Here is a 12365-nt window from a genome sequence, read left to right on the forward strand (position 1 = left end):
GTTTAGTAGAGAAAACCTAACATTACTTTGAAAATAAATCACCCAGTTATTTCAAACCTTATAAATTTCAAGCTTAAGAGAATTTTTTGATTATAGTATCACAAAAGGTTAATACCAACTTAACCAGTATTTTAATGTCTGAGTGAGTAGGACACCTAACATTGTAAAGCCAAAGTTCTCAACAAAACAAAATTGTAAACAAAATTTAAAATAGCCACCAATACTTCATCATCTCACCTGTATGCAAAACCGATTCCTAAGACTTTAAACTATTACAATACCTAAGTTTAAATTAAAACTCGATTCTTCTTTAAATTCTAATTTTTTAATTGAAAAAAGGTCCAGTTAAAATGACATATTCATTACAGGATATTTGTGAAAATCAATTTTATAAATCATACATGATAACGCTGTTCAAAGTTGGTATCATTTTTAAGACTAAAGATAAACATTAGGTATTTGTTATAAATTCATTCCAACTATATATAATGTTGGTTGCTGCAATGAATATCCTTGTGGAAAAGTTTTTGTACCCAATCCTAATTATTTATTCACTTAGAGTGTTAAAACCGGAATAAATGGGTCACAGGTTATGTTTTTAAAGTTTTTGATAAATAGTTCTGAATTATTTTCAGTCATGCTTTATGTGGATAATTTTCATTCATTTTAATTACTTTTGAGGAGTAAAAAAACAGTATCTTGATGTGGTTTTAACATATATGTCTTTGATTTAACTATAGCTAGGAAAATGGTTAAATAAATTATAGTACAGCCAAACTCTGGAATACAGTGCAGCTACAGTACATATAAGGTACATTTGTATGTACTGACACGGAAGGATGTTCAGAATAGACTACAGTGTGGAAAAAGCAAGCCACAGAATAACCTTAAAATCCAAACTGCCTTTTGTGGGAAAAAAAAAAAATAAAAGGAAGAAAAAAAGAAGCCTTAAAAATTATCATATGTAGATGTACACCTTTTTTATGTGCATAGAAAAAAGATTTGGAAGAACATATACCAAATTGTTAACTTGCACTTATAGTAGGATCAAGAACAGGAGTTTGAGTGGAAGAAGGGGAAGAAACATACAGTTTGTATTTTACTATTGCTTGACTCTTTTTCAATAAATATGTAAATGAAAAATTTTAAGTAACAATACATATTTATATTATTATAATAGAATCCCTAAGTCTTTCTGTGGTGCCTTTGTCTAGCATTATCCTTATCAGTCAGACCACTTAGCACCTTTTATTATTAACTATTTTACATTTTCCCCTATTTGATATTATCCTTATTTTATCTAATTTTTTAAAATATATTTTTTATTGACGTATAGTCAGTTTATAATGTGTGAATTTCTGGTGTATAGCACAATACTTCAGTCATATAGGAACGTATATATATTCATTTTCATATTCTTTTTAACCATAAATTACTATAAGATATTGAATATAGTTCCCTGTGCTATACAGTATGAACTTGTTGTTTATGTATTTTATATATAGTAGTTAATATCTGCAAATCTCAAACTCCCAGTTTATCCCTTCCCACTTCCTTCCTCCCTGGTAACCGTAAGTTTGTTTTCTGTCTGTAAGTCTGTCTCTGTTTCGTAAATAAGTTTGTCTTTTTTTTTAGATTCCACATATAAGTGATATCATGTGGCATTTTTCTTTCTCTTTCTGGGTATCTAATTTTTTTTTTAGGTCATCAAAACTATACTACATTTTACTCCTCTCCTTCAAGGTTTTTTTTTGGGGGGGAGGTCATTAGATTTATTATTTTTTTATTTTTAATGGAGGCACTGGGGATTGAACCCAGGGCCTCGTGCATGCTAAGCACAGCTCCACCACTGAGCTATACCCTCCCCATCCATCCTTCAAGGTTTTAAGAAACTTAATAAAAACAACTACTCCTTGAGAACCGTCTTACTTCTTTATGTTTTTGGTTAACTTAAAAAAATTTTTTTTAAATCCAGGAGGACTGGTTTGTGAAGAAAGGTAGGAAAAAAGGAAATTTCTAGCCTTCCCCCAATATTTATGTTTTTTTGAATAAAGAAGAAGACCGTTCCACAATTAGACCATAATTTTTCCTTGGATATACTTACTCAACTACTGCTACCTAGACTCCCAGAAGTTGTTGAATTTACCTACAGTTAAGGTATTTGGATGTCAAGATTATTATTGATGGTTGTAAACTAAGGGAAAACCCACAAATCTTATTTATAGAATATGAAAAATAGTAACTTATTAAATCATACCAGATTTTAGGGGGGATGGGGAATGAAGCATGCTCTTAAAATAACATATATGGTAGTGCCTTTTCAAATGCCCAATCCACTAATCTGTTTTGTAATTCTGGAGATAGCTATTTGCATGTGTGGGAGTAACTGAATACAAAATACAAACCAGGAGTGATATTTAGTTCATTTCCTACAGCTAGACTCCAAACTTTCCCACGAACACTAGGGGGCAATCCCTGCCACCACAATTCTCGAACTCTTCTTGTACTATGCCTAGAATTAAAGGGGGAGAAAAAAGGAGAAAGTTACTTTTAATACCAAAAATACTAGCTGCACGATGGTTTATCTAGTCTATGGCCAAGTGACTGAATGATTTTTTTCAGAACAGAGAGAGTTAAGTATGTGATGCATCCTTTCCTTAGGTTCATGCTTGTAGGCAAAAAAAAAAAAAAGCCTAAAAATATATAGTACCCCAAAGAGGGGCAAGAGTAATTTAAAAGGAACAGCCTTCTATAGCTGCCACTTACACTCAGAATACAATGAAAGAATCAGAAATACGGGGACAATTATGAAAAAACAGGATAAAAGGAAAGTTGTCATTTCAGTACCAAAAACAAAATCACAAAGTATTTACTGAGGGCAAAGCCCTTGTCTTTGAGAGGCAGCATAGTCTACTGAAAGAAATGTGGGCTTTAGAGTCAGATAGAGCTGAGTTCAAATCTGGTTAACCATTCACTGACTATACAACCTTGGGCAAATCACTTAACCTCTCTGACCCTGAGCTTCCCTGTAAGATAAATGGGAGCAAAGGTTGTAAGAATCAAATGTGATTACTTATATAAAGAGCTTAATAAAATATCTATCACACTCTGCAGATAGTCAACAAATTCCCAATCCATGTCCTACACTAGGCATTGCAGAAGACATCGCCTATCCTCCAGTCTAGAGAAAAAAATAAGGTATATATAAAAATATCATCAAAAAATAAAAGGCAGTTAGGCAAGAAGGATATCACTCTCAAAGTATAATGGGATATTAAAGAAGGGGAAGAGCATTTGTGTCATATTCTCTTGAGTATGAGAGAAGCATATTAAAAATCACTTAAATATTTAACATTTAATGAATGTATACTAGATTTAGAATGTACACATTTAATATTTTTTAGCCAAAAGCCTGCTATTGCATCAACAGTATATATTGCAATAGATGGTATGTTAGAATTAAGAAAATACGGTAGATGATGAAATTAAAGATTTCATAGATCAACTAGTATTTCAGATGGGACTCAAATGATAGGTAAAATTCTGACAGGCATAGAGGGTGGTCAATAAAGGAAGTAGGCATTAGAGATTGAGAGATTTACAAAAGCAAAGCACAGAGATAAACATGAAAATTTTCAGACATTAGTTAATCACAGTATAACTTAACCAAAACATAAGATACATGCTAGAAGTTGTAAAAACATAGAATTGGAAACATGAGATCTTTGGAGACAGACTGTAATTCAGGAAAAGTCTGCTTACTTACATTACTTCCCAATTGGGTAGTATTTCATTGATCCAAATAACCATTGCACTTGCAATATTTTCTTCCTGTTTAAAGCGTTCTTTCATTATTTTTTTTCTTTTATGTGCTTCTTTAATTTCTGTTTTAAACAAGTAAAAATTATTTCAAAACAAAAAGAGCTAGATTAAAATGCCTTTCTTCTACCTAAATCTACAAAAGAGGCTTTCTCAAAAAGAATACTCTGATAATAGGAAGGAAGGATAGAAAGGCAAAAGGGAAGGAGAAAGAGAAAAGGAGGGAAGGGAAAAAAGAGAAAGAAAATAAACTTAACATTATTTTAAAATAGCATCTATTCTACAAAAGTAAATGGAAAAAAGCTCAGAAAAATGATTTATCTAGAATTCTATATCACATATTCTATTTATACTTAATCAATGAACGAAATTTTTCATGAATTAACTATGTAAAAATAAACAACTGTTAGCAACTAACCAATACCATTTTTTCATACAAGGGGTTTATGAATTACCTCACATAAACCCACATGTCATTAAAAAAAGATTTTGCCAACAGCACTTATTACAGTGAACTCTTTTTAGTATGATGTTTCATTTAACTAATTAGATGGAAACTTTAAAATCCCCCTAATACACACACATACACACAACAACCCTCTGAAAAGAAGTTACAATCTTGGAATACAAGATGCCTCAAAAATAGAGAAATGATAGATATATCATTAATAGTGCTTAGTAAATAAATATTGTTAAGTTATCCTTATATTTTTGGTTGAAGAGAGAATAAATGAAAAAATGTGTGAATTTATACACATAAAAGTGCACACTTGAATGCCTGTCCAAATGACATAATCAGGATTCTAGAAACTTTGTAGGTCATAAAAGCAAATTTTAATTCCAAATCATATTCTCACAACCATATACAAAGTTACTGCAAAGTGTTAAAATTATTAAATTATAAAATATCAAAAGCCTAATGTAAAAGAAGTGATTTTCATGAATAAATTCACAAATAATACCTTCATTTATATATTAAGATAATGGTAGTCCAAGTTTTATGACTGTAATTACAAGGTCCCTCATAGATAGTCTGCTGCCTTTCTCCTCCTACTAGTTTTGTAAAAGTACTTACAGAAAAACTGTGATTCTAGTATGACATTTTATTTTTCTTTGAGAACAATTTTAGTTAGAAAAATAAAAAATCAGCATCATCTTAAAGACAGACTTGGTCAATTTCACTATCTGCCTCCCTGCTGATATTAACCAAGAGGTTGATTGCCTACTGACATCAATAAATTAAATATACCAATTGGAGTTCAATTTTATACCTCGTTTTTTAGCCTCAGCCACCATCTCATCATATTCTTGTCGGTGACGTAAAGCTTCTTCCACAGATTTGGCAGGAAGATTTCTGGAGAAAAGATAATTTAAGTCAATTTTTAGAAAACTTTTAAGCTTATTGACTTCTTCCTTTTTATAGCCAGACACAAAGAATTTCTAACAACTTTCACATTTCATACATTACAAAAGTAAAAGGTTGAAAAGAACTCTGCATCTTAGAAAAGAATCAGAATCTAGGTTGCTAATATTTGTTATACATATGTGTGTATATTTATGTCATACATATTTGTTTATATATTAAACATGTCAGATTTCAGCCAATAATTCTAGGTTGTTAAACTCATTTATTATAGTTCTTTTTTAGTCAACTTCTTTGAGGTATAATTTCATACTACAAAATGGACAAACATATTTTAAGAGTGTAGTTTGATGAGTTTTGACAAATGTATAACACAACAATCAAGGTACAGAATGTTCCCATCATTCCACAAGTTTTCTTTTCGATCCCTTTGCACTTAATACTTACCAACCTCCTAATTTAAGCAATCACATACCTGATTTCTATCACTGTAGATTAGGTAGTTGCCTTTAAGGAATTTCATATAGATTCTTTTGTGCCTGGCTTCTTTTATTGAGCATATTTTTGTCTTTTTTTTTTTTTAAATTGAAGTATAGCTGCTGTACAATATTATATACATTACAAGTGTACAATACAGTGATTTACAAATTTTAAAGGTTATACTCCATTTATAGTTATTATAAAATATTGGCTATATTCCCTGTTCTGTATGATATATCCTTGTAGCTTTTTTATACCTAATAGTTTGTACCTCTTAATCCTCTACCCCCACATTGCCCATCTCCCCTTCCCACTGGTACCCACTAGGTTGTTCTCTGTGAGTCTGCTTTTTTGTTTATTCGCTGGTTGGTTGTATTTTTTAGATTCCACATACAAGTGAACCATACAGTATTTGTCTTTCTCTGTTTGACTTATTTCACTTAGCATAATGCCCTCTAAGTCCATCCACGTTGCTACAAGTGGAAAAATTTTATTATTTTTTATGGCTGAGTAGTACTCCATTATAGATACAGACTACATCTTTATCCAGTCATCATCTGTCAATGGACACTCAGATTGCTTCCATATCTTGGCAATTGTAAACAATGCTGCTATGAACATTAAGGTGCATGTATCCTTTCAAATTAGTGTTTTTGTTTTTTTTTCAGATATACATGCAGGAGTGGAATTGCTGGGTCATGTGGCGGCTCCATTTTCATTTTTTTGAGAAACCTCCATACTGTTTTCCATAGTGAATGTACCAATTTACATTCCCACCAAGAGTGTACAAGGGTTCCCTTCTCTCCACATCATCACCAACATTTGTTATTTGCATTCTTTTTGATGATAGCCATTCTGACAGATGTGAGATGATATCTCATTGTGATTTTGATTTGTATTTCCCTGATGACTAGCAATGTTGAGCATCTTTTCACGTGCCTGTTGATCATCTGCATTTTCTCTTTGTAAAAATGTCTACTCAGTACTTCTTCCCACTTTTTAATCGAGTTTTTTGGGTTTTTGGTATTAAGTTGTATGAGCTGTTTACACAGCTCAGCATGTTTCTGCTATTCATCCATGTTGTTCTATGTATTAATAACATAGTCCTTTTAATTGGTGAATAGTGTTCCAATTAGCCACATGGATGGACATTTAGATTGTTTCCAGTTAGGCACTACTATGAATAAATGGTATGATAAATATTCATTTCAAGTCTTTGTGTGGGTATCTGCATTCATTTCTCTTGGTAAATACCTAAGAGCAGAATTCTTAGATCATATGGTAAATGCAGGTATATTTTTATAACAAACTGCTTTCCATTAGAGTTTTAGGGTAACATTCTAAATAAAAAATTTATAATCAGTTATTCATTTGCACACACTATATTTTGGTTTATAAAATCAAAGGCTTCACAGAAGCAGTGGCTTATATATATGACTACACAAAAAAATACACTAGAATATTATCACATATTCAAACATACCATAATAATGTCTAGTTTTTGGAATCAGTTTTTTAAATTATTTTCAACAGGCTAGGTGGGGAAATGTATGTGACAAACTTTCAAATTATACATTCTACTTCTCTTCTCAAGTTAGTCAGATTCCCTGGGTATGCGGCAGCAGGGAGGAATAAAGGGTAAGATTTCTGCTTCAGACCATTATGGAATACAAGGAATCAGATTTTCCCTCTTGCCCTAATTAGAAAAATAAGTATTAAACAACAGTTTTTAGAAATTGGAAAACAGGCAGCAACAGACCACGGTCCTTATGAGAAAGAAAACAAAGTAACAGTGCAAGTGCCTGACCTTACAGCTTGGAGTTTCCAGGTCTCCGTGCTGGGAAGGAGTGCCAAAACAGAGCCCACCAGGTCTTGCTAAGTTGAGGAAACAGAATTTGAAGTTGGGGAGTCCAAGACAGCTAGAATTTGCAAATCAGAGTACCAGAGAGGAGGGAGCTACAGAGGCTTTGGCTGGATACTGATTTGTGCATGCATGTGATTAAACTATAGTGGCCATGGAAAGAAACACCAGGAAAAAAACAAACAAAACATTCTCAAAGATCACACTGGACTGACCAGCCAGAGTGGAAAGACCTCCTAATAGACAGGGTATCAACTGGAGTCCTTAGGGTAATGCCTTGGTAGTAATGATAAATCAGCCCTAAACTAAAGGCTGTCCTGGATGCACTCCAAAGATTATTAGATCCAAAGGATCAAACCAATTCAAAATAACTTAACTATAAACCAAACCAAAAAATATTTAAAGTAATACAAAAAAGTCCAACTTCCAACCATGTAAAAATCACAATATCTGGTATACAATAAAAATTACCAGGGATGTAAAGAAGCAAGAAAATACAAACAATAATGAGAAGAAAAATTAATCAACACAAATGGCATAGAAGTGTCAGACAATAGGATTATAACTCAGGGATGATAAAACTGCTGTTACAAATATACTCAAGAAGTTAGAGAAAAGCAGGAGCATGATAAGAGAAACTAAAGATCCAAATCAAATGTATACAGATGAAAATTTCTAAAATTATAAATATAAAAGATGGAATTGACAGCAAATTACACACTGCAGAGGAAAAAATAAGTGAACTTTAAGCTATAATAATATAAAACTATACAAAATGAAATAGGGAGAGAAAAGAATTACTTCCCCCCTAAAGAAAAGCATAAATGAAATGTGGGACATGGAAAATATCAAGCAATGTATGTTTAATGGACATCTCAGAAGAAAGGGGGGACAGCAGACAATAAAACTGTTGAAGAAATAAAAGCTAAAATTTCCCCAAAATTGATAGAAAACTATAAATGCACAGACACATTAAGCTCAATGAGTGCCAAACAGAAGGAACATGAGGAAAATCCTACCACAGCATATCATAATCAAATTCGTGAAAATCACATAGAGGAAAGTCTTGAAAGCATTTGGTAAATAAAAGAATTCACTGAAGGCTGAAAAAGTCAACAAAGACTTGGAAGAAAGGAAAACGTCTAATCTTTAAAGGGTTACTAAGTAAGTAAGAAGTAGAAATATGATAACTGCCTTACAAGTGAAGGTAGTAACAAGAGCAAAGGCAGGAAGGCAGGAATTTAAAAGACAAATTTGATTATAAAATAGAGAATGGTATAAAGAAAAACTTGTTCCAAACATTGTCTAGAACAGGACTTTTGGCATAATATTTTTATAAACTCCTTCTGGGAAGAAATTACCATTCCTGGTAAAAAGCTTAATCTATTTTGGATGAATTTTAACAAGTTTAACAAAGCTTTCCTGGGAACTTAGCTATCTTCCTACTCAGCTGTCAATCAGTCAAGAGTCTACAGATCATTAGCCAGGTGTTCTTTTCTTATCTAATCACTCTTTCAACTGGCCTGGTTCACTCCTCCTTGGCAGCAGGATTGAAATAAAACTTTGACATGTTCTCAAAACTAAATTTCTAAAAAGCTTCTCTCATACCATGAAGTTTTCTCTCATGAAAGAATAAATATGAATACATTCACCAAATCCTACAAGAGTTCTGGGATGAAGGACTGTAATAAAAATTTTAAAAAATAAAGTACTTGTGTTCAGCCTTTCTTCTCTCACAATGTCTAAAGAATATTCAACCTCTGTCTGTTTGGCTCCAGATTCTTGTATTATTCTCATCAGGATCATGAATGGAAAAAGCTGTAGACCAGGAAAATGACCAAAAAAAAGTTAGGAATTTTTATACTGGAAGTAAAGAACAATCTAGAAGAAGAAAAAGATTACATTCAGAGAGCCCAAGAAGGGGAAAAGGAGTTAAGGACCAAGTTGTCTTGCTTTAGGAGAAGTGTGATTTGTTTGGCAGCAAATCAGAGACTATATTTTGAAGAACAGCAGCCTTGCAGAAGACTGAGATGGGGAAGGGCAGAAGCAGAAAGGGAAGAATTTAAGATGTTTTGCTGGGTATTAAGTATATATATACATATTTTAAAACATATTCTTAATAACAGTAAACCAACTAGTTGACAGCCAGTAGTTGTATGGCATAAAAGGCCAGAACAAATACATCTTAAGTACATATTAAATGTCAAGAAAGGAGAAATAACTGCTCTATCATGTTAAGAAAAGGCAGACGAGGGTGGGCAAAATAGATAAAGGGGAAAGGTACAAACCTCCAGTTATATAATAAGTAAGTCACAGGGATGTAGTAAACATTATAAGGAATATGGTCAATAACATTGTAATAACTTTGAATGGGGACAGATGGTTACTAAACTTATCGTGATCATTTCATAACAAATGCAAATGTCAAATTATTACATAGTGCACCTGAAACTAAAATAATATTGTATGTCAACTATATTTCAATAAAAATATGCATAACACTTAGGCATAACAATTCTTCCCTGCAGTTTTAAGATTCATCACTGGAATTAAAAAAAAATAACAAACCTATTTCTTTATCTAATTCCCTGATCTCTTTCAAGTGAAACAGTAAGCAAAATTAAATTTAAATTTAAAATATAAACAGTGTGCCTGATGATCACTAAAATACTTACGATGGTCGATCCTCAAGAATCAGGGCAGTAGTAGAGAGTGGCTCAAATTCAAAATTCTTCCGTCTTGAAGACTGAGGTGGTGGTTTACAGGCTCTCCCTGTTCGTGCTTCATATTCCTAAAGGAGATAAAAATATATTTATGCAGAGACTTTTCCAATTTTCAGTTTGTTTTCCTGTATTTGTATCATTAAAGATATTATGCTATAAGGAGTATATACAATTCATACATTAATTTGGTAAAAATGTCAGGTAGTCAAAAAAAGTCACTTTTTCTCTCTGAAGCAATCTAAATTATGAATTCATATTACATGCAAAGTATGAAAGTATGTTAAGAGAGGGGAAGACAGAAATGCACTAATTAGGTAAGGTTTTAGAAGATGTTCTCAACTGCCTTCTACAGTATCAGCTATGCCAACTGCAGCTCTGAATAATGTACAAGAAGGAAAGTCTAATTCTAAACTTTCAGGCAGATCAATGATGGAAATATTGACACGAGATACAGTTACTCCCACTGGATGCTTTAAAGATCTCTCTCAATGGTGACACTGAACCTCTTATCAAATGCTGGCTTTAGATTTCAATTTACTCTGAAACTAACTACTGTAAATCTACCTACTTACTGTAAATTTAAACAATTCACCAACAAGCCTTATCCAAAAACATGGACAAAGATTGTCAAATACTTCACTAAAAATAACAAGTTGTTACTACAGTATTTTTCTCATTCGACTGAATTGATAATCCTCTTTTAAAAGAAAAGAAGTTAATTTGACATGATATGTTCTTGGTGGACACATTTAAATCTCTACATTTGAGAATTTTTTCATAAATGTTCACAAGCTTTTGCCGAAATTTATTTCTAGAAATCTGCAAAAGATCAGTAACAAGATTATTGGCTTGTAATTTTCAGAACCCACACTTTTCCCTTTCTTAAAAAAAAAATAATCAAGCTAGTGTTTGATCATCTCCAGATAACAAATATATTTTTCATGACATTCACAAAGACTACCCAGTGATTTCATGAGTAGATCTGCAAGTCCATTGGCAGCTAGAGAAGGCATTAATTTAAATGAAGAAAATTAAATGCACTTAAAGTGGTCAAGTGTTTCACCTGCTAGCTGCTTTCCTACCATAGCCTATAATTCTTCTAAAATTATTATCCTTTCTAACCCAAAGACTCTTTCTCCCTACTGAATCTGACAGTGGCAAAATATGAACTGATGGTTCTATCTCTCTTAAAAATTTGATAATCTTGTTGAAGCTTAATATTATTTGACATTACTTTAAAAAACAATTTATGTTGTCCTAAGCATTTTCTGTAAACTTCAAACTTGCTTTATGGTTCCTGCCACTGCTTATAAAGGTTTATACTATTGTTTTATAATTGTCTTCAGTTCTGCATCTCTCCTTCCAGCTACTAAATCTACGCTGTTAATCTGAGAGTTCCTTTGCACGACTGCATTGGATTTTGAGAGACTTTTTTTCTCAAATTATTTAGGACTGTGCATGCTGATTTTTTACTAACTCCCACCCCAAAGAATTGTACAGTGTCAAAAGCCATGGGGTCACTCTTCTCCACTCTTAAAATTTTCTTTCCTAATATCTAGGATATACATGTAATTATGATCAATGTTTCTTTTCTTCATTACAAACTCAAGTGTAACAAATCCCCTTTTCGGCTAGTGTTTTTCTTATTAAAAAATCATAGATGCTAGATACATATGAGGTTTGTAATCACTTAAATGGCACTTTGTTTTCCCACAGCATGACCTGGTCTCACTGCCAGACAGAATGCATTGAGTATTATCCAGTAAAGCATTTTCCATGCAAACAAATGCCAGTGCATAGACAGCAAAATAAAACTTCTAAATCAGTATATTAATAATAACAACTAGCATTTACTGACACAGCATACTACGCACTGTTTCAAACATTTAACATATTTAATCCTTGAGACAATCTTGTGAGGTACCTAACTCACAGTAGAGGAAACTGAGACACAAAGATGTGCAGTCACTTGCCAAAGGTCATAAATCGCAGGCAGGGTAAGCTCCAGAGCCTGGCCTTTTAACAATCTATTATCTTACTATATTAGCAGACAGCCAAGTAGCTATCTATGACAATTTAAAATAATGAGGTAGATGAAATCATTCAGTGAGAGGATAAT

At 32.5% G+C, this 12365-nt stretch overlaps 1 protein-coding gene across 4 annotated transcripts in view; it reads right to left on the reverse strand.

The window, feature by feature from the left end:
• Window positions 1–12365, reverse strand: part of TBC1D12 (TBC1 domain family member 12) — a 74516-nt gene that overhangs the window by 17061 nt on the left and 45090 nt on the right. For all 4 annotated transcript variants that reach the window (XM_032491290.1, XM_032491293.1, XM_032491292.1 and 1 more), the window contains 4 exons: window positions 10199–10314; window positions 5091–5173; window positions 3767–3884; window positions 2406–2512 (listed from right to left, as the gene is read on the reverse strand). In XM_032491290.1, the coding sequence (XP_032347181.1) occupies window positions 2406–2512; window positions 3767–3884; window positions 5091–5173; window positions 10199–10314 (424 nt within the window). The remainder of the gene's footprint in view (window positions 1–2405; window positions 2513–3766; window positions 3885–5090; window positions 5174–10198; window positions 10315–12365) is intronic.

The sequence above is a fragment of the Camelus ferus genome, chromosome 11 (genome assembly GCF_009834535.1).
Source record: "Camelus ferus isolate YT-003-E chromosome 11, BCGSAC_Cfer_1.0, whole genome shotgun sequence".
Classification (NCBI taxonomy): Eukaryota; Metazoa; Chordata; class Mammalia; order Artiodactyla; family Camelidae; genus Camelus; species Camelus ferus.